Source organism: Neomonachus schauinslandi, chromosome 16 (assembly GCF_002201575.2).
Source record: "Neomonachus schauinslandi chromosome 16, ASM220157v2, whole genome shotgun sequence".
Taxonomy (NCBI): Eukaryota; Metazoa; Chordata; class Mammalia; order Carnivora; family Phocidae; genus Neomonachus; species Neomonachus schauinslandi.
Genome location: NC_058418.1, coordinates 10572601 through 10595811, shown reverse-complemented (window position 1 = coordinate 10595811; position 23211 = coordinate 10572601). Strand labels below are relative to the sequence as shown.

Genomic DNA, 23211 nt, shown 5'->3' with positions numbered 1-23211 from the left:
ATGATACTTTTATACATTTTTAGCCATTAGGCAAAAAGTACTGAGCACCTACACTGAGTTATGCAATGTCATGGTTTGGTAAACTCAGCAATGAATGAAGCCCCTTCCCTCACTAAGCTTACATTAGACTGGTCATGGATTTAGGCACACTCATATTGTACTTTCGTTACTCTTATCTTTTATAAGCCCTAGTACAATGATAGTTAAAGTCATGTGCAATGCCTGTTAAAGTGGTGACAAAATCCCTTATGGAAACTCTCTTGTTAGATGTCTCTGCTGTGTGGTCTGACTATTGTGAATGTTGAGGTTGTGTAGAAACATTACATTTTCATTAAAGAAATTTTTTCTACTATAATAACTCTAGTGAATGGAAAATTTCAGTTCCTAATTGAGGACTTCAAAACAAATAGAACTGTTTTATAGAACTTCATTTCTGTATGGATTCTCTGATGAAGGATAATCCTTACCATACTCTTCACTTTTATAGAATTTATCACCACTATGGACTCTCTGATGAATAAGTAGACCTGAGCTCCAACGGAAACCCTTACCACATGCATCACATTTGTATGGTTTCTCTCCTGTGTGGACTCTCTGATGAGCCTGAAGGTTTGATCTCTGACTGAAACCCTTTCCACACACCTCACATTTGTATGGTTTTTCCCCAGTGTGGACTCTGTGATGAGCTTGAAGACTTGAAAATCCACTGAAACCCTTACCACACTGTTCACATTTATAGGGCCTCCCTTCTGTGTGGACCCTCTGATGTGCTTGAAGGCGTGAACTCTCACTGAAGCCCTTTGTGCATACCTCACATTTGTATGGTTTCCCTCCAGTGTGGACCCTCCGATGTGCTTCAAGGCGTGAACTCTGACTAAAGCCTTTCCCACACATCTCACATTTGTATGGTTTCACTCTAGTGTGGACTCTCTGATGACCTTGAAGATATGCTCTCTGACTGAAGCCCTTCCCACATACCTCACATATATATGGTCTCTCTCCAGTGTGGACACTCTGATGGCTTTGAAGGTATGATCTCTGACTGAAGCTCTTACCACACTCATCACATTGGTATGGCTTTTCTCCTGTGTGGACTCTCTGATGGGCCAGAAGAGTTGAGGCCTTACTGAAGCCCTTACCACATTCTCCACATTTATAGGGTTTCTCTCCTGTGTGAACTCTCTGATGAATTTGGAGATTAAAGCTCCAACTGAAGCCCTTCCCACACTCCTCACATTTGAATGGTTTTTCGCCAGTGTGGACCCTTTGATGGCCTTGAAGGTGTGAACTCCGACTGAAGCCCTTCCCACACTCCTCACATTTGTATGGTTTCTCTCCAGTGTGAACTCTCTGATGTCCTTGAAGGTATGAATTGCGACTGAAGCCCTTCCCACACTCTTCACATTTGTATGGTTTTTCTCCAGTGTGGACTCTCTGGTGGGCTTGAAGGTATGAACTCCGACTGAATCCCTTGTCACACTCCTCACATTTATAAGGTTTCTCTCCTGTGTGGACTCTCTGATGAACATTAAGTACTGACATATGACTGAAGCCTTTACCACATGCATTGCATTTGTATGGCTTCTCTCCAGTGTGGACTCTCTGACGATCTTTAAGTTTTGAACTCCAGTTGAAGCCATTCCCACAGTCCTTGTAAGCTTTCTCTCCAATATGAATTTTCTGATGACCTTGAAGATACGAATTTTGGCTGAAGCTGTTACCACATGCATAATGTTTATATGGTTGTTCCCTAGTGTGGACTATCTGAAGGTCCTGAAAATGTGAGGCCAGACTGAAGTCATTACCACATTCCTCAGAATTATAAGGAATCTCTTCCATGTGAACTCTATGCTGGATGTTAAGACTTGAGCTACAAATAAAACCCTTCTCATATTCCACATCTGTATATAGTTTCTCTTCAGTGTGGATTTTCTGGTGGACTTGAAGACAAGAACTCTGATTAAAGACATTCCCATTCTCCTCATATTCATAGGGTTTCTCCACAGTACAAACCCTAAAAATACTATTAAGGTCTAAGCTGTGACTGAAGTCTTTCTCATAAATATTGCATCTATAGGACGTCTCCCCTGTGTGAGTAAGTTCACAAGTGTTAAGAGAGGAGCACTTACTGAAGTTCTCACCATATCCACATCTACGTGGCTTCTCCTCTTTACATTCTCTCTGATGGGACTGCAGATGTGAACTCTCAAAAACACAACCATCTCCTCTATGAACACTTTGATGAATATGAAGAGCTGAACTATAACTACAGCCCTTTCTACATGGACTGTAGGAATGGGTCTTCCCTTCTAAGTGTAACTGCTGATAAACTTCTGATCTGGAGTCATCACTGAAGGCTCTTCTGTATTCATTACAGGGGTAGGGCTTTTGCCCTGTTTGAATTAAGTCTTGATTAAGCAATGAAACCTTCATGATGTTCCCTCCACAGTCATGGCAGCTGTAGTTTTTTTTCTGTTCTGTGTATTCCCACATTATCATTATGATGTGATATCCAACTGGTGCTGTCACACTTACAGAAATTATTTTTCATCAAAATTTGCTGACATCTACACTGATAATTATGTGACTCTGTCAGATACATTTTCCTCCAAGAATGCTGGGCTCTCCAAGATGGAAATTCTTGACTTTTTAGGCAATTGGAAACATCCTCTATATGAGTCAATATACAGTTCTCATCTTCAGAAATATGAATTGGCACTCCTGCCCAAAGCTGGCAGGGGAAATCACCTTGTTTTTGAAATTGAGAAATATTCCCTTGAAAATTTTTCATGGAATCTTGACACCTGGTTAACCCGCCTGCACCTTGTTGCCAGGTCTGCCGGGAAGAAAGCTCTTTGGGAGAAATGTAGCCTAATCCCACTTCTTGATTACTCTCCATAATGTGTTGACTCTTGGTTCCTATAATGATAAAGAGAATTTAGACATGTGCACAAGTGAATGTTTTTGTTCAGAGATTTCAAGATTTTGCACTTAGGTCATGAAATGAAACTTCAATGAACTACAGGAAAATTCATGTTACTACTTCTAAGAATACTTAGAAAGTGGCTCTTCTTTGGTTATATCAGGAATATAAGGAGGATCCACATAATTCAGGCTATCTGTATGCCTCAAAATCAGGGCTTTGCAACACAACCTGGAAATATCAAACATGGTGGCCCCGTTCAAAAGGCCCAGTAAAACCATATAAGTATTATCATGGGTTTATCATGGGTTGCCTGGAGATCCCAAGGACAAAATAGAAGGGGGTATTCTTAAACTGGAAAGAATATGATTCAAGCAGACAAATACTTTTTGTCCTGATAATAATTTTTGCTTTTTTCTCTGGCATGTGGGTATGGCAGTATTTTAATTTGTGTTAGGAGATAGTGTTAAATGCAGTTCAGAGAAGGGTCAACACAGAGGCATTATATGGTCTCTCTCTAATAAGCTATTTATCTTCATGAGAATAATAAACTCTTCTAAGTCACTGTATGCCATATCAGTTTCTTTAAAAAAAAGTCTGATATTAGTTTCTTTAAAAAAAAAAGATATTTCATTGGGCGCCTGGGTGGCTCAGATGGTTAAGCGTCTGCCTTCGGCTCAGGTCATGATCCCGGGGTCCTGGGATCGAGTCCCGCATCGGGCTCCCTGCTAGGCGGGGAGCCTGCTTCTCCCTCTGCCTCTGCCTCTCTCTCTCTCTCTCTCTCTGACTCTCATGAATAAATAAATAAAACATCAAAAAAAAAAAAGATATTTCACAATTAGCAAAGGCCATTGTATAGATCAGAATGTGAAACATTGTGACAGAATTCAACTCCAAAGACAGAAAAAAAAAATGGAGGGAGGGAGGAGGTGGAGAGAGGAACAGCCAAGTTCCCTGGCACCTTTAGGTGTCTTTTAAGGCAAATCATCAAAAACCAAAACTCAATGAACACTGACTTTCGCTTGTGTCATTTTACTGGAAAAATAATGTTTAGGGAATTAGAAGCACCAGGAGAGTTGAAGACAGGCACATTTGGGTGGAAATGGTCTGTCACTTAGATATTATCGCTCAGCTTATAAGCAGACAGCAAATCTTCATATCCTGGTAAGAAGTATCCTCCCTGCAGACACTGGATTCAGCAGGGTTGATGTAATAACATGTACTTTTCTTTTCTTTTTTTTCTTTAAAGATTTTACTTATTTGACAGAGAGAGAAAGGGTGGGGGCAGCACACGCAGGGGGAGAAGCAGGCAGAGGGAGAAGGAGGCTCCCCACTGAGCAGGAAGCCTGATGCGGGACTCGACCCCGGGACCCAGGACTCATGACTGAGCCACCCAGATGCCCCAACACGTACTTTTCTAACACTTGGCAGCACATTAATTCTCTACAGCATCCAGAAAAGAAAGCAGTAAAACAGGATTCTTTTCATACATGAATACTATCCTCAAACATAATCATTCTTCCTTTTCTATTTGTGTTTGTCTGTCTGTCCACACTGGAATGTATTATCTACAAGGATGAGCACTTTGTTTCCAGCAAATAGGAGTTACTCAATAAGCACATAATGAATAGATCACAGGGCGAGTCATTCTCACTCTCAGAACTAAAAGGGCATGTATATGTGTTGTTCATGGGAAAGAAACTGGTGATGGCAATTTTGCCACAAAGTTGAAAAGCTGTATAAAAGGCAGGGCTACACTTAGGGGATCACCTGCTGATGAGAAAAGCAAAGGTCACAGGAATCTCTTGTGGATTGAGTCTTTAATTTTTAAAATAAAATAGTGTATTTTTTCTTGCATAAAATCTTACAGGTAATCCCCCATTATCCCCAACTTAAAAAAAAAAAAGAAAAAAGAAAATGCCACACTGATGACTGGGTGGCATTAGGTTCTGGGGCACTGCAATGACTGCAGGTAACACTGTATGTCACATCCATTCGTACTCCTCTCGGTACTTTAAAAAAAATGCTAGTGAGGTGCGTGGATGGCTCAGTCAATTAAGTGTCCAACTCTTGATTTCAGCTCAGGTATTGATCTCAGGCTGTGAGATCAAGCCCCACATCAGACTCTGTGCTGGGCATGGAGCCTGCTTAAGATTCTCTCTCTCGGGGCACCTGGGTGGCTCAGTCGGTTAAGCGGCTGCCTTCGGCTCAGGTCATGATCCCAGGGTCCTGGGATCGAGTCCCACATCGGGCTCACTGCTCAGCGGGGAGCCTGCTTCTCCCTCTGCCTGTTCCCCTGCTTGTGCTCTCTCTCTGTCTCAAATAAATAAATTAAAAAAAAAAAAAGATTCTCTCTCTCTCCCCTTGCCCTTTCCCCCAACCAAAAAAATAAAAAAACACACACACTTAGTGATGGCTTTTAAAGCCAAGCTTCCAGTTATTACATTAATATTTTATCACCTAAAGATGAAGTGAAGGAACATACTACAGGAGGCAGATAAAATAAATAGCTTATGCATGAGAAGTGTGGCATCCAGCTAGAGTTCATCATAATGCTTACAGTTTTGTTTGGTATCATCAGAAACACTCAGTATACATCCATAAAGATACAGTTTAATATGTTCTATCTTTTGGGGCTGACATGGTGGCTTGAGGACATGACGGCGGCTTGCTAGTTAAAACCCAGTTTTTTTGGGGGCGCCTGGGTGGCTCAGTCGGTTAAGCGGCTGCCTTCGGCTCGGGTCATGATCCCAGAGTCCTGGGATCGAGCCCCGCATCGGGCTCCCTGCTCGGCGGGGAGCCTGCTTCTCCCTCTCCCTCTGCCTGCCTCTGCGTACTTGTTCTCTCTCTCTATCTCTCTGTCAAATAAATAAAAATAAAATCTTTAAAAAAAAAAAAAAAACCAGTTTTTTACAAAGCTGTTTCACTAGAAATTTGTACATCATTTATGACATGACCCCTCTCAAATATTTAAGAGATTAAAGTTTCCTTTTGACCAGTGGCTTTACAATGTTAAAGCAATACAGGAAGGGGGAAAAAAGGTCATTTCACTTAGTTTCAGGCTCTATGGAAAAAATCACATACTTAACAGTAACCTGAACTTCCTTTAGCCAGTGGTGCATACCAAAACACTTTGTCATTTCCTTTCCTTCTCTCAACATTTAAGTTCTATCTTAGTATCAAAGGCAGGGTGCTGATGAGAAACTGTGTTAAGTCAAATTCAAAAATGAACTTATTTGATGGAGAAAATATGCACTGCAAAAGAGCACTAAAAGACTTCATTTCAAGAGGGAAAGCTGAGAATTTATTTCATCTTCTTAGTGATCCTGCTTTAGAGTTGGAGAAAGTCAATCATTCCAGCATCCTCTATGAATGAATTTAACAACGAAAGTGTTATAGGTGTTGTAAGTACCAAAGAATTCCTTTAAATTTAATAGTTAGCTAGTTAGTAATAGCTAATAATGAATTAAGAGGAAAAAAACCCTCAATTTATATTTTCTTTTTCTCTCCTCTTTTAATAGAGACTAGTCAAGAATATCAATTCAGGGGGCACCTGGGTGGCTCAGTTGTTAAGTGTCTGCCTTCGGCTCAGGTCATGATCCCAGGGTTCTGGGATCGAGCCCCGCAACGGGCTCCCTGCTCAGCGGGAAGCCTGCTTCTCCCTCTCCCTCTGCTTGCTGCTCCCCCTGCTTGTGCTCTCTCACTGTCTGTGTCAAATAAATAAAATGTTTAAAATAAATAAATCAATCAATTAATTAATTAAAAGAATATCAATTCAGGTGACCCAGGCTGAGAAAGACCCTACATTCTTACTGACCCCCCCCTTTTTTTTAGTGTAGTGTTCAATGATTCATTAGTTGTGTATAACACCCAGAACTCATCACATCACATGCCCTCCTTAATGCCCATCACCCAGTTACCCCATCCCCCCACCCACCTCCCTTTCTACAACCCTTAGTTTGTTTCCTGGAGTGTTACTGACCTTTTAGATAGTAAGAGAAAAGAAGGCACTTTGAGGGCAGTAGTGGATACAGATAAATACTTACACAGCTGGTTACTCTCCTCACCACTTCTGAGACTTAGCTCTGTGAGAGTATATTTAACCTTTGGAGGATTTTTTGTGTCTCCACTGCTTTTCCTCACAATTGAATGACTCTATTTTTCTGTTTTGGAAGGTTATTAGTTATGGATTCAATTTCCTTAACAGATTGTCAATTTCTTCTTGTGTAAACTTTGGCAAATTAGGCTTTTCATGGAATTGGTCCATTTCATCTAGGCTTAGAGTTTGTCCACAGTATTCCTTTACTACCCTTTTAATGACCATAGGACCTGGGTGATGTCCACTCTTCCATGTCTGATATTAGTAATTTGTATCCTCTCTGTTTTCTTCTTAGTTGGCCTGGCTAAACGCTTACCGATTTTAATTTTTCAAAGAACCAGCTTTTGTTTTCATTTTTTTTCTCTATTGGTTTCCTGTTTTCAATTTGATTTCTGCTCTAATTCTTATTATTTCTTTGCTTCTGCTGACTTTGGATTTAATTTGCTCTTCTTTTTCTAGTTTTCTAAGGTAGGAGCTTAGATGGTTGATTTTAGATCTTTCTTCTCTTCTAATATATCCCTTCAGTGCTTTAAATTTCCCTCCTTAGATCCAATTTCTATTTAAAGGCTCCTTCCAGCTCTGATCGTCTGAATTGATGCTATTCTTATGGGCCTCCCTTAAATATGAGTGCTTCATGCCTCTTCCCTGTCATGTAGGTCATTAGCCATCAGGGAAATTCAAATCAAAACCACACTGAGATACCACCTTACACCAGTCAGAATGGCAAAAATGGACAGGGAAAGAAGCAACAAATGTTGGAGAGGTTGTGGAGAAGGGGAACCCTCTTACACTGTTGGTGGAAATGCAAGTTGGTACAGCCACTTTGGAAAACAGTGTGGAGGTTCCTTAAAAAGTTAAAAATAGAGCTACCCTATGACCCAGCAATTGCACTCCTGGGTATTTACCCCAAAGACACAGATGTAGTGAAAAGAAGGGCCATATGCACCCCAATGTTCATAGCAGCAATGTCCGCAATAGCCAAACTGTGGCAAGAGCCGAGATGCCCTTCAACAGATGAATGGGTAAATAAGATGTGGTCCATATATACAATGGAATATTACTCAGCCATCAGAAAGGACGAATACCCAACTTTTACATCAACATGGATGGGACTGGAGGAGATTATGCTAAGTGAAATAAGTCAAGCAGAGAAAGTCAGTTATCATATTGTTTCACTTATTTGTGGAACATAAGGAATAGCATGGAGGACATTAAGCGAAGGAAGGGAAAAATGAAGGCGGGGAAATCGGAGGGAGAGATGAACCATGAGAGACTATGGACTCTGAGAAACAAACAGGGTTTTAGAGGGGAGGGGAGAGGGGGGGATTGGTTAGCCCGGTATTAAGGGGTACCATGATGGGTATTAAGGAGAGCACGTACTGCATGGAGCACTGGGTGTTATACGAAAACAATGGATCATGGATCACCACATCAAAAACTAATGATGTATTGTATGGTGACTAACATAACATAATAATATTAAAATAAAATAAATTTCCCTCCTAGCACTGCTTTCTCTGCATCCCTCAAATTTTGATAAGTTGTGCTTTAATTTTCATTTAGTTCAAAATATCTTTAAATTTCTCTCGAGATTCTACTTTAATCCATGTGTTATTTAGATGTGTGTTGTTGAATCTCCATATATTTTAAGATTTTCCAGTTATTTAGTTTATTGATTTCTAGTAAAATTCAATTGTGGTCTGAGAGCAGACATTGTATGATTTCTATTCTTTAAAATTTTGTAAGGTATGTCTTATGGCCCAGAGTGTGGTCTAACTTGGTGAATATCCCAAGTGAGCTTGAGAAAAATTCTACCTAATTATTCATGTTAAAAATGGCTCCAACAACCCCACTCCATGACACAAGACTATAATTTTAGAATCACAGTTTTAATTCAGTCTGCAGGGGTAAACATATAATGTATGAAAACAAGAACAGGTTATATAGAATGGGAGCAGAGGGGCAAAATGCAGAAAACAAAGACGACCCTTTATATTAAATTGACTGGCCTATCACAGCTTGAGATCTGATATCAGAACCACTACTAACAATCAAAAAAGTTATAAGAAAAAATAGACTAAACATATATGTAATTTAAAAAACAGATTTGTATATTTTATTAGCAACATGTCATTTTCTCCACATCTTCCTTATGTCTGAAGTTAGTTAAGGCAAACATGGTAAGTTTTCTACTAAAAAGTAAATTTTGGCAGGGAATTGTAATTCCAAATACACATCTGTTTGGCACCTGTAAGACATCACTAAATATTTATGAAAGATTGTGTTAAAACTTAGGGTTTAGGGGCATCTGGGTGGCTCAGTCAGTTAAGCATCTGACTTTGGCTCAGATCATGATCTCAGGGTGCTAGGATCGATCCCCACATTGGGCTCTGCGCTCAGGGGGGAGTCTGCTTCTCCCTCTCTTCTCTGCCCCTCACCCTGCTCGTGTGCTCTCTCTCTCAATAAATAAAATCTTTAAAAAAAAAACTTGAGGTTTAGTTAAGGTTAACATATAAATTTAAATTACGGTTGCAGCAATTATTAACACAGTGATGTTTGATATCCTAGTAAGCCATAAGGGAATTAAAATTACTGAAGGAAAAAGCTGAGAACAGCTGAGACCCACTGATAGGAATGGGAAGTTTCTTTGTTCGGTGCCAGATAATAATAAACTAAAGAAAGCAGAATTAAAGATGAGGAATTCTTAGGGACTGTCTCTAAGAAAAACAACTTCTCAGCTGTTCTTTTTCACTGTGGGGAGTGACAATCAGGTTGGGACAGAGAAGGAGATCAGAGTGCAAGAAAATATCTATGAGAGATTATTTAAAGATAATGCTAAAGAAATCTGGCCCACAGTAATCTCATGATATTTTATTTTTATGTTTAAATTTTATTTATTTATTTATTTATTTATTTATTTATTTATTTATTTATTTATTTATTCGACAGAGAGAGAGACAGTGAGAGAGGGAACACAAGCAGGGGGAGTGGGAGAGGGAGAAGCAGACTTCCTGCCGAGGAGGGAGCCCTGTTCAGGGCTCAATCCCAGGACCCTGGGATCATGACCTGAGCCGAAGGCAGACGCTTAACCGACTGAGCCACCCAGGTGCCCCTTTTTTTTAAGTTTTTTATTTTTATTTTTGATTATGTTATGTTAGTCACCATACAGTACTTCATTAGTTTTTGATGTAGGGTTCCATGATTCATTGTTTGCATATAACACCCAGTGCTCCATGCAGAACGTGCCCTCTTTAATACCCATCACCAGGATAACCCATCCCCCCACCCCCCTCCCCTCTGAAACCCTCAGTTTGTTTCCCGGAGTCCATAGTCTCTCATGGTTCGTCACCCCCTCTGATTCTACTTTAACAATTATTTATTTAATGGTTAACCTGGAGGGAGTAAAGATGAGGAAATACATACTCATCTTTGAATACATTTTGAATACATACTCATTTTATAAGTCTTGTTTTTCTCACCCTGAATCCTCCTTGCCTGATAAGAAAAAGGGAATCTAGGGAATCTGTGTGTATGCCAATTTGGATAAGATGGATGGTCTGTAACTTAGAAAATCTTGCAAGGAAATGAATAGTTTAGAAACTGTTATTTATTGACATCTTTCTCTTTCCTATTGTAAATGGAGAGATTTCTTCTATGAGGGACCTGCCAAGAGAGTGGTTTTGAGAATACTAATTTTAGGGCGCCTGGGTGGCTCAGATGGTTAAGCGTCTGCCTTTGGCTCAGGTCATGATCCCAGGGTCCTGGGATCGAGTCCCACATCGGGCTCCCGGCTCAGTGGGGAGCCTGCTTCTCCCTCTGACCCTCGCCCCTCTCATGCTGTTTCTCTCTCGCTCTCTCTCTAAAAAATAAATAAAATCTTTAAAAAAAAAAAAAAGAATACTAATTTTAAAAATGTTTCTTTACCCAAATCAATTAAATCAGTTGCTATAGGCTGCAAGAAAGCCAATAGGGGATAATTATGTCTCTTTGGGTTATTATTCCAAAGTTAAACTTTGTATGGGACGGGTTTTCTCTTTGAATCTCTGAATCACCAGGTAATTTATTCCACAGAAATAAAATCACTAGTACGTAAGGACATTTAGATTGGGGTTTTATTGCTGTACTTTCTGTATTAGTAAAAAAGGGGGGATAAACTAATGCCCATCAATTAAAAAATGGTTAAATGATGCATGTTATAGCCACATATTATAATATTATATAGCCATGATTTAAAAAAAAAAGTTATAATCTCTGACTAGGTTGGATTTCCCCAAGGTATCATGCAAGAGAAAAATCAGTTTATTAAAACTAGTTAATTAAATTAAATAAAAAATTAGTATATTAAAAATACAAAGAATGTGTTGTATCTAAAGAATGTATTGTATCATGTGTGACCTTGAATCTTAACTAAGATGGCAGCAAAACATTATAGAAATGAAATAGTTTGCTTTGAAAATTTTTACTGACTCTTACCTACCCAGGAGCACCCTTAGCTACACAGTTGTCAGAGTCTTGTGGACTCCAAAAATATTACTAAAATGTTTGGACTCACGTAAATGTCTAACTTGAATATTCTACTTCAAAAAGAAAATTATAGGCCACTGGGTCTTATGTGCAACTAATGAATAATTGAAAACACTACACCAAAAATGAATGATGGCTAACTGAATTTAAAGTAAAAAAATAAATAAATAAGAAAAAATAAGAAAATTACAGGCCAATATCCCTGATGAACATAGATGCAAAAATCCTTAACAAAATATTATCAAACTGAATTCAACAATACATTAAAAGGATCATACACCATAATCAAGTGGGATTTATTCCAGGAAGGCAAGGATGGTTTGACATCCTCAAATCAGTCAGTATGATACACCACATTAACAAAATAAAGGATAAAAATTATATGATCATCTTAATAGATGCAGAACAAGCATCTGATAAAATTCAACATCCATTCATTATAAAAATTCTCAACAAAGTGAGTATAAAGGGAATGTACCTCAACATAATAAAGGCCATATATGAAAAGCCCATAGATAATATGATACGGTGAAACAAAACTCAGGAACAAGGCAAGGATGTCCACTCTCACCCATTTTATACAGATTTAGAGAAATTAGGCAAGAAAAAGAAATAAAAGGCATCCAAATTAGAAAGGAAGAAGTAAAACTGTCACTATTTGTAGATGACATATTATATATAGAAGCCTAAAGACTATACACACACACACACACACACACACACACAAACTGTTAGAATAAATGAATTCAGTAAAGTTGCAGAATAAAATATCAATATATAAAAATCTGGGCATTTCTTTAAACTAATAACAAACTATCAGAAAGAGAAATTAAGAAAACAATCCCATTTACAATTGCATCACAAAGAATAAAACATCTACGAATAAATTTAACCAAGGAAGTGAAAGACCTATATGTTGGGAAAATTACAAGGCACAAAATTAATGAAAACAAGAATTAATGAAAGAAATTGAAGAAGACACAAATAAATGGAAATATATTCATGCTCATGGATTGGAAGAATTAATATTGTTAAAATGTCCATACTACCCAAAGCAATCTACAAATCCAATGCAATCCCTATCAAAATTCCAATGGCATTTTCTGCAGAAATAGAACAAACAACCCTAAAATTTGTATGACAAAAGAACCCAAATAGCCAAAGCAATCTTGAGAAAGAACAAAGCTAGAGGCATCATACTCCCTTATTTCAAATAATATTACAACACAACAATAATTAAAATAGTGATGAGCACTGGGTGTTATACACAACTGATAAATTATTGAACACTACATCTGAAACTAATGATGTACTATATGTTGGCTAATTGAATTTAAATAAATAAATAATAAATAGTATGGTATTGGCATAAAAAAGGCACATAGATCAATGGAACAGAATAGAGCCCAGAAATAAACCCATGTTTATATGGTCAATTAATTTACAACAAAGGAGCAAGAATATACAATGGGGAAAAGAAGTCTCCTCAACAAATGGTCTTGGGAAAACTGGACAGCCACATGCAAAAGAATGAAACTGGACCACTTTCTTACACCATACACAAAAATTAACTCAAAATGGATTAAAGACTTGAACGTAAGACTAAAACCATAAAACTCCTAGAAGAAAAGACAGGCAGTAAGCTCCTTGACATCAGTCTTGGTGATTTTTTTTTATCTGACACCAAAAAGAAAAGCAACAAAAGCAAAAATAAAAGGTGGGACTGCATCAAACTAAAACGTTTCTGCACAGCAAAGTAAACCATCACCAAAATAAAAAGGCAACCTACTGAATGGAAGAAAATAACTGTAAATCATATAGCTGATAAAGGGCTAATATACAAAAATAGGAATAACTCCTACAACTCAATAGCAAAAAAACCCCCAAACGATCCAAATAGAAAATGGGCAGAAGATCTGAATAGATATTTTTCAAAGAAGACATACAGATGGCCAACAGACCAAGAAAAGATATTCAACGTCACTTATAATCAGGGAAATGCAAATCAAAACCATAATGAGATATCACCTCACACCTGTTACAATGGCCAGTATCAAAAAGACTAAAGAGAAAAAGTGTTGGCCAGGATGCAGAGTAAAGGGAACCCTCATGCACTGTCGATGGGAATGGAAATTTGTGCAACCACTACAGAAAACAGTATGGAAGTTTCTCAAAAAATTAAAAAGAGAACGACCATATGATCTAGTAATGCCACTTCTGGGTACTTATCTGAAGAAAATGAAAATGCTAATTCAAAAAGATATACACACCCCCATGTTCACTGCAGCATTATTTACAATAGCCAAGATATGGACACAACCACCTAAGTGTCAATCAATAGATGAATGGATAAAGAAATATATATATATATACACACACACACACACACACACAGGTATAGGTATATATACATCTATACCTATCTACCTATAGGTATATATAGATATATACATACCTAGATATACATATTACTATATCTATATATAGCAATATTACTCGGCCACAAGAATGTAATCTTGCCATTTGCAACAACATGGATGGACCTTGAGGGCGTTATGCTAAGTGAAACAAGTCACACAGAGAAAGACAAACACTGTATGATCTCTCTCATATGTAGATTAAAATACAACAAGATACCAAGCTTACAGATACAGAGAACAGATTGGTGGTTTTGAGAGGAGGGGGTTGGGTGTGGGAGAAATAGGTGAACTGATGGTTTTGGTGTTGTTGGTTTTTTTTTAAGCTTAAAGAAGTTGAATAAGAATTTTAAGAAAACTGTTAGCTAGGTCAAGAGACTCTTCAGGTGTTAGAGGATAAGAGGATGAAAAGAGAGGGCAGAATGGGAAGAAAAAGAGCCAGGCATCTGAATAAGGAAGTTAATGTAAGAGTGTCTCAGTTGAAATTGCTTTTCAACTTCCATGCGAAGGACCAGTTATGATGTTGGCACTGATCACTTTGATATTGACTTTAGTTGACTGGCTATTCTTCATCTTTTAAGGATAATGGCTACCTATCTATGCTCAAGGACACCTACACAATTAGAATTAGTACAGGCCTTCATCAGAAAACAAACAGCATTCTAGAGTATATTTCGATTGTGCGGATTTATTCGATGCCTACCAGCTGTCCCACGGAGGACTGAAGACAGTGAGGACCATGCATCTATTAACCAATTCATTCATTCAAGGCAAAGAGAAAAGCAAGTCAAGGAACCTAAAGCAGAAGCATAATTATGTTGGGTCTGAAGGGCAGCAATGGGGCAGTGCAGAACAGAATGAATGGGTGGAAATAAACAATTACAGATAAATATGGAAAGCCAGAGGTGGTTGAGACAGACACCATAGGGCCTGACATGTTCTGACTCGTCTGAGGAGAGGCTCCCTAGCTGCTGTGTTACTTACCACAGGATGGTTCTTACCTAAATATCCATCTCTCTGGGTTTCTGTCTCCATCATCAGAAGCTTTTCTTCTCTCTCCAGCTGGAATATAAGCTCTGGCTTGAAGGGCTGATTCCCTGCAGAAAGGCAAGGAGAGCAGAAGTTTTAAGTTTTGATGAAGTCCAATTGATCTTTTTTTTTTTTTCTTTTCTGAATCATGCTTTTGGTGTCTAAGAACTGTTTGCCTAACTCAAGGTCAAGAAGATTTCCTCCTGTGTTTCTTTCTAGAAGTTTCATACTTTTACATTTTCCATTAGGTCTATTATCCACTTTGAATCAATTTCTTAGTGAGATGCGAGTCATGGGTATAGATGCATACAGAAGTCTAAATGTTTCATCACCCTCTGTTGAAAAGACTATACTTTCTCCAGTCAATTGCTGTGGTACCTGTAATACATCTAAAATAGTTTCAGAATGGCTCCTTCCATCTCATTACAATAAGCAAATCCACTAGAAATTGTTCAGGATTGCAGTTTGTTTTCCCATCCTCCTCCCACTGTACCTAACACTAAGGGGATATAGTTATGTGCTGTGTTCCTTAGCTATTTCCGTAAGTTCTTTCTTTCTTTTCTCTCTTCAGTGTGATTATCGTATTAGTTTCAAATATAATTAATTTCATTTTTCTTTTAGTTTCAGATTATCATCCCTTTGCATTCTTACTTTTTTCTTTCAAGATTTTATTTAAATTCTAGTTTGTTAACATATCGTGTAGTATTAGTTTCAGGGATAGAATTTAGTGATTCATCAGTTGCATATAACACTCAGTGCTCATTACAACAAGTGCCCTCCTTAATGCCCATCACCCAGTTACCCCTCTTACTTTTTTCTTCTTATTTAATTTGTATGTGTTGAAATAATGGATTTTCAAAAGTCCAAACCAGACAGAAAGGCACATTCAAAGGAGTGTGACACATAACTTCCACACTCTTACTCCCACCCATTATACGAGACTAACTTCATGAATCTTTAATTAATCCTTCTTGGGTTTCTTCTTATAAAGACAAGCAGATATACGTAGGTTTCCTTATTTCCCTTCTTTCTTACATGGACTGTAGTATACTATTAATGCTCTTTTGCACTTTGCTATCTTTAGGGAAAATTCCTAGAAGCGAACTGCTGGGAATATTGCTGGATAATTGTCAAATTCTCCTCCGTCAGGACTGTTTCATTTTGCTTTCCTACTTTCAGTGCATGAGAGTGCTTTATTTCCCACAACTTTGCCCAAGAAAGTTCAGTGCTGAGTGTTTGAATTTTTGCTCATCTCATGGGTGAGAAATGGTATTCCAGGATAATTTTACTTAACCTCTCCCTTATGTTTAACGAAATTGAACATCTACTCATGTGTGCATATATGTATATGAATATACGCACATGCACATGCACGCATGCACACACACACTCCTACCTACTAGTTCTATCCCCTGGGACCAAGAAACAAAGCCACCACAGGAGCAGTGACAGTACCTAGCATTCAGACCTTGTTGTTAAATACCATTCTCCAAGAAACAGATGATTCCAGAGCTGGGGTATAAAGTAAAAGATGAACACAGAACAGCATCTATGCCATAAAGTAAGGAAATGCTAAAAAAAAAATAGTGGATGAGTAATATTCCATTGTATATATGGACCACATCTTTATCCATTTATCGAATGGATAAAGGGCATCTCGGCTCTTTCCACAGTTTGGTTATTGTGGACATTGCTGGAACACTACATTAAAAACTAATGATGGTGACTAACATAGTATAATATAATAATATTATAAAATAAAATAAAAAATGGTGGAGGCATATTACAAAAAACCAAATTTGGAACAATTTTAGCATCAAAATAATTATGGTAATATTAGAAGCCATTTTTTAAAAAAAGAGTTCACAAGTCCCTACAAATAAATAAATAAATGATTAAGGCATGTGGGATTCTTGCTTACTGTAGAATGCCAAGAGCTGATTGCTAATGCAATCAGGAGGTACTAAAGAGGTACTAAGGTAGAAAATAATTTTGTAACAATCATGGTAAAGACCAGGTAAGGCAAGTGATAATCACTGGATGCTAAATCTATAGGAAAATATTTGTGTGGTCTTAAAAAACGTTGCAATAAACAAAGCAATAATTTTATAGTGGAGAAACTGGACATCTTGACTGAGTGGTCAAAATCGGCACCACCAATGAGGGACAGATGGTGTACCTCTACATGTGATATTCTCAAAAGGACTACCAATGTCGAGTTCCAGCCAGAATGGATCCTCTGAATCTAAGTATAAGGAAGTATTAGGAATGTTATCTGAAAAATGGGGGCGGGGGCAGGGGGGAAATAACAGTATTCTTCCAAAATGTCTACTGTTATAAAAGACAAAGAAATTGCTGTGGAAATGCTCCAAATTAAAGGAGGCTAAAGAGACATGACAGTCAGACTAAACTCAAGACTAGACCTTACTCTGGAGAAAGAAAAATATGCTTTTAGGAATATATCTGGATCTACTGATAAAATCAGTAAAATACTTAGATAAAAGTATTATATTTGCACTGGGAATATGTAAGAGAATATTCTTATTTCTACAAAATACATTGTTCAGTGAAGAATAAAGCTTGCTCAAAGAGAGGTCTGGTCTTTGTCCTCAGCTCTTGGGAAGTGATCTCTAAGTCCTTGGGATTTCCTGTCTGGTAAGAGTGTCTTTCTCACGTGGAGGCTTTGGACAACACCAGATTGCTTACCAATGTGATTTATGGTGGGGCCCTTGGGCTACCTGCTGTCAGCTTGATTTCCAGAGGGGCTAGAAACTAAGGTCAGACACACAGGTGTCCAACCACATCTATATGGCCAAACCACAGTAAAAGCTCTGGACACCAAGGCTCATGTGAGCCTCCCTGGTTGGCAATACTCCATGTATACTATGACCTGTCTTTGCTGGGAAGAGTTAGTACTATCTACGACTCCTCTGAGAGAGACAACTACAAGTTGGTGCTGGAAATACCCTGGATTCTGCCCCAGGTGCCTCTTCCCTTGGCTGATTTTAACTTGTACCCTTTTCATGTAATAAAGGGTAACCATGAGTATATCAGCTTTCAGTGCCTTCTGACAGTCCTTCTAGTGAATTATTGAGGCCGAGGGTTATCTTGGGGACCCCTGAGCTTACAATTGGTGTCAGAGTAAGAGCAGTCTTGGGGACTTCCAAACTCTGCATATACACTGAAGTATTTAGAGATAAACGGCCATGGTGTATATAAATTACCCTCAAATGGTTCAGAAAAAAATATTATGAATATACATATGTTTTCATATATACACACAAATATATATGGAGAGAGAAAGAACATGGTCATAAATAAAATAAATGGGTAAAAATATTATTATAAGTGAATCTAGGTAAAAGCTATAGGGGTGAGGGGCGCCTGGGTGGCTCAGTTGGTTAAGCGACTGCCTTCGGCTCAGGTCATGATCTTGGGAGTCCCTGGATTGAGTCCCGCATCGGGCTCCCTGCTCGGCAGGGAGTCTGCTTCTCCCTCTGACCCTCCCCCCTCTCATGTGCTCTCTCTCATTCTCAAATAAAGAAATAAAATCTTTAAAAAAAAAAAATCTATAGGGGTGTTCTTATTCTTTACTTTTGCAAATGTTCTGTAAGTTTGAAGTTATTTACAAAAACACTGTTAAAGGAAAAACCCAAATACCTCTGAAAAATCAAGTTAATAAATAGTTATTGTTACTGGCACCCTGAAAAAACAAAAACAAAAACTAGGGCAACTCACTAAACTGACTTCATGACAAACAACAGCACTGGGCCACAATTTGCCCAGTTACATAGTTCAAAGGACAGAAACATCTTGTCGGTGTTGTACAGGGATTATTAGGACTCTTATTTGCCCAAGCTCAGGGGATGATTTCAAGAGTCTCAGAGCTTCAAACACCCAAGACACCCCAGGGGGATGACTTTCAGTCACCAAGCACCTATCCTCACCCACAGAGACCAGGTTCCTGAAGTTTTCCAGCATCACGTCTCGGTACAGCTTCCTCTGGGTGGAATCCAGCAGCCCCAGCTCCTCCTCACTGAAGACCACGGCCACGTCCTTGAACGTCACCGTCTCCTACAACACCAAACACATGCAGGCTATGTTTATGGAAAAGGGGCAGCACTGAGAAAGTGTCAGGGAGGGGAAGCTGTTCTAGAATCTGGGGGACGGAGTCAAAGTAGCTGCCTTCTACACCACTCACTCAATCCACCAAAAGGGCTGCAAGAAAAGAAATCCTTGCAGATTATATTGCTGCCAAACAAACAAACAAACAAACAAACAAATAAATAGCTGCCTTTTGTTAGCGCTCCTACAGGTAAGTCCCTGGAACTCTGCTGCATCATAGGCTGCTATAATTTTAAATTTTACTAAGAACGCCACTTGCCCCCAGAAAAGCTTTAGTTCCAATAGTGTGCGATGGATTCTCTGTTCTCTCTTTTTCACATGCACACATTTCACTTATTTAATTTGCCAAACTTAAAGGCTTTTGGTCACTCTTACTGTTGAAGTACGTAGTTCATCCTCTGTGTCCCATCTGCAGTGTGCAGCGGTGGTGTTGGGCACAGTCCAGAGCCTGGCTCCCTGTACTCACACTGGAATGCTCTGCCTCGTGCTAGCTATGTGCCCTTGGAGAAGTTCTTCATTCTCTCATCCTCATGCTGATACCTATATACCATAGGGTACTGATAATAACATGAGTGACTATAGGTAAAGCACTTTGGAGCAGTGCCTGGCACAGAGTACCCAATAAATGTTAGCTATTATGATTATTACTAGGATCATGTCTGCCATCCCACTGCAGCGCCGTATAGTAAGTCAATGATTTAGGATGTGATTAACTCATCCAAATAATGCGCACTTAGCTTTAGATTATCTATCATAAACAACGCTGCAACAAAAATCCTTTCGCATTGACCCTGGATTATGTCCTTAAATTCCAAAAAGTAGAAATAGTAATGCTGAATGACAACTTTCAGCATTTTGATTCAATGACAGGTGTTCCCTCCAAAGAAGATTTTTCCAGCTTATTCTTCTTCGAAGTATAAATCACGAAATCTCTATACCCTGGCCAACACCAGATATGAATACTTAAAAAAAAAAATCTGTGATAATCTCAGAAATAAATTTGGGAAGTAAAAACCAGTTATTTTGAAAATTTTTCACAAAGTTGATTAGTAATGAAGACCATTCTCTTTTCGTGTATTTGCTGGTCATCTTTTGTTCTTGTTGTATTCAAAATATTCATTTTGGGGACGTTAAGTCCTTTCTTCCAAATATGTTGCAAATATTTTTCATTCTACTTGGCTTCTTGCTTGTAACTTTTTACTGTAGGGAAATGTAAATGTTTTGTATGAAGACCTTTGTTCTGGCTGGAGATCCAAATGGCACAATGTCAGGCCTTGGTCTCTGAATGAAAACTCTGGTTTGGTTTTGGATTTTGTTTTGTTTTGCCCTTCTTTCCTCCAGTATCTTTTTCCTGATACTCTTTATCCAGAAGGGAAAGGCTTTGGAGTGGGCTGGACACTTGTCTGCTGTAGGAACTTGAGCAGGAGTTGAACTTCCACAAATCTCTTACCTTCATGTTAACAGTGCAGATTATTCTAAATCTAAAAGGTGTCCACCTAAGAAGTGAAATAAAATGTTCAGTGACAGAAATAAAAATCCAGCTCACCTGGAACTTGATCATTTTCTCCTCCTTTTCCTAGGGAAAGGCAGAGACCTGAGAAGGCAATACAAGGTAATAAGAAAGAAGCCATGAGAAAAAGGGAAATATATCTTTGTGTAGAATAGACAAAGGTGTCCCTTGCCCCAGCAGATGCTGCCACACACATCTTGGCAGGCCGGGTGTGGGCTGGATTCCAGCTACCATGAGGTTATCCTGGCAGGATGCCCTCATGCATGGGACAGTTTGCTCACAGACCTCTCTGCTCCTAAGGAACTTACTCTGATCCTGGGAAGTGTGGAAAAGGAGAGGCAGTGGAATGTACTGGTTAAAAGTGGACTCTGGGCACAAAATTCAGTTTCCAAATCTGGCATTGTTGTGTATTTGCTGTACATTTGCTATATGTTGGCGCTGCTACAGAATAAACATCTGTAATATATAATGTAGAGGACATATATAAGAGTACAACATATACTACATAATATGCACATATATTTAACCATGATTAATTAATTAACCTCTCTAGGTTTCATTTCTGTAATCTGAAGCATTAGGACCATAACAGAACCAACATTATCAGATTGCTATCAGGATTACATGTGAATAGCAGAAAAATGTTGTAATTATACCAATGTTTTCTAGACATTAAAAATAGAGCTACTCTACGACCCAGCAATTGCACTACTAGGTATTTACCCCAAAGATACAGATGTAGTGAAAAGAAGGGGCACATGCACTCCAATTTTCATAGCAGCAATGTCCACAATAGCCAAACTGTGGAAGGAGTCCTTCAACAGATGAATGGATAAAGAAGATGTGGTTCATATATACAATGGAATATTACTCAGCCATCAGAAAGGATGAATACCTACCATTTGCATCGACCTGGATGGAACTGGAGTGGATTATGCTAAGTGAAATAAGTCAAGCAGAGAAAGACAATTATCATATGGTTTCACTTATTTGTGGAACATAAGGAATAGCACAGAGGACCACAGGGGAAGAGAGGGAAAACTGAATGGGAAGAAATCAGAGAGGGAGACAAACTATGAGAGACTCTGGACTCCAGGAAACAAACTGAGGGTTACAGAAGGGAGGGGGTGGGGAGATGGGGTAACCGGGTGATGGGTACTAAGGAGGGCACGTGTTGTGATGAGCACTGGGTGTTATATGCAACTAATGAATCGTTGAACACTACATCAAAAACTAATGATGTACTATACAGTGGCTAACAGAACATAATAAAAAAAAAATCAGATACTATTCTCCATCATAAAACCGTCCTTATGAATGTGTCTTGTAAGACATCTGGGTGGCAAAGATGGCCTCTTACTTAATAATCTGTTGCCCCCATAACAACGTTTGTTTAGACATTGAGACCACCCTTCTGAAAAGTTTAATGACGGATGGATATTCTTTTTTAAAATTAATTTATTTTTATTTTATTTTATTATTTATTTCTTTTCATTTGAGTATAGTTGACACACAATGTTACATTAGTTTCAGGTGTACAACACAGTGATTCCACAAGTTTATACATTATTCTATGTTCACCACAAGTGTAGCAACCATCTGTCTCCATATTCTTCTTGAAGCCAGAGGAGGCTCAGATAGCATATCCCTCTTCCTACATGGATATAATGAAAGATTAAAGAAGCCTGTGATGCCACTCTATTTCTCTTATTTGTGTAAAGCATTGGCTCAGCACTTGATGCTTGCAAGGACTTGGGAACCAGAAGTTTAATTTCTTGGGCAAGGTTATTTATTGTTTTCAACAGGTATTTACTGTTATTTACTGTTTTTAAGCAACTTCAAGATCATTTGTGGAAGAGAAAGAACTCAAGAAGGGCTGATGGTGGCCTGTGAATAAGGTAGAGCCTTTTTGCACCACCTTAGAGAGAGGTTTCCTCCTCCAGTAGAGTCCCTTAGAGAGAGGTTTCCTCCTCCAGTAGAGTCCCCCTCTCCTCCTGAGTCCCTGCCCACATAGCCCACAGCTGAAGAATCCACAGAATGTATGTACAACTACCAAGAACAAGTATTGACTTGGCTTCGTAGTTAGCAGTGAAAGAGTTGAGTTTTCTTTCACTTACCCAATATTTATAGATCACCTTCTGAGAGGGATATAGTTCCTAGATCTCTAGTTGCTCAGAGCCTAAGTGTGGGAAACCAATTAGAAAATGAGCTATTGGGTGCCTGGGTGGCTCAGTTGGTTAAGCGACTGCCTTCAGCTCAGGTCATGATCCTGGAGTCCCGGGATCGAGTCCCACGTCGGGCTCCCTGCTCAGCAGGGAGTCTGCTTCTCCCTCTGACCCTCCTCCCTCTCATGCTGTCTCTCATTCTCTCTCTCGCAAATAAATAAAATCTTAAAAAAAAAAAAGAAAATGAGCTCTTACACACTGACAGATGCCAGAGTAGAGTGTAAACAGGGTCCTTTGGGGGAACATGGAAAGGGTCCCCAGACCTAGACTGGATAAGGGAGAGAGTTAGATGGACTCAATGAGGAAAATGAGGCCTGATGTTAGCCCTGGAGGATGACAGTGCCATATCAGCCACTCAG

At 38.8% G+C, this 23211-nt stretch overlaps 1 protein-coding gene across 1 annotated transcript in view; it reads right to left on the bottom strand.

Annotated features, from left to right (window-relative positions):
* Nucleotides 1-417: 417 nt before the first annotated feature.
* The window catches only part of ZNF112 (zinc finger protein 112), a 41173-nt gene continuing 18379 nt past the window's right edge, over nucleotides 418-23211 (bottom strand). Inside the window, 5 exon segments of the mRNA XM_021681137.2 lie at nucleotides 418-2475; nucleotides 2477-2919; nucleotides 14965-15060; nucleotides 18940-19066; nucleotides 20664-20711. Coding sequence (XP_021536812.2) covers nucleotides 418-2475; nucleotides 2477-2919; nucleotides 14965-15060; nucleotides 18940-19066; nucleotides 20664-20678 — 2739 coding nt within the window. The 5' untranslated portion in view covers nucleotides 20679-20711.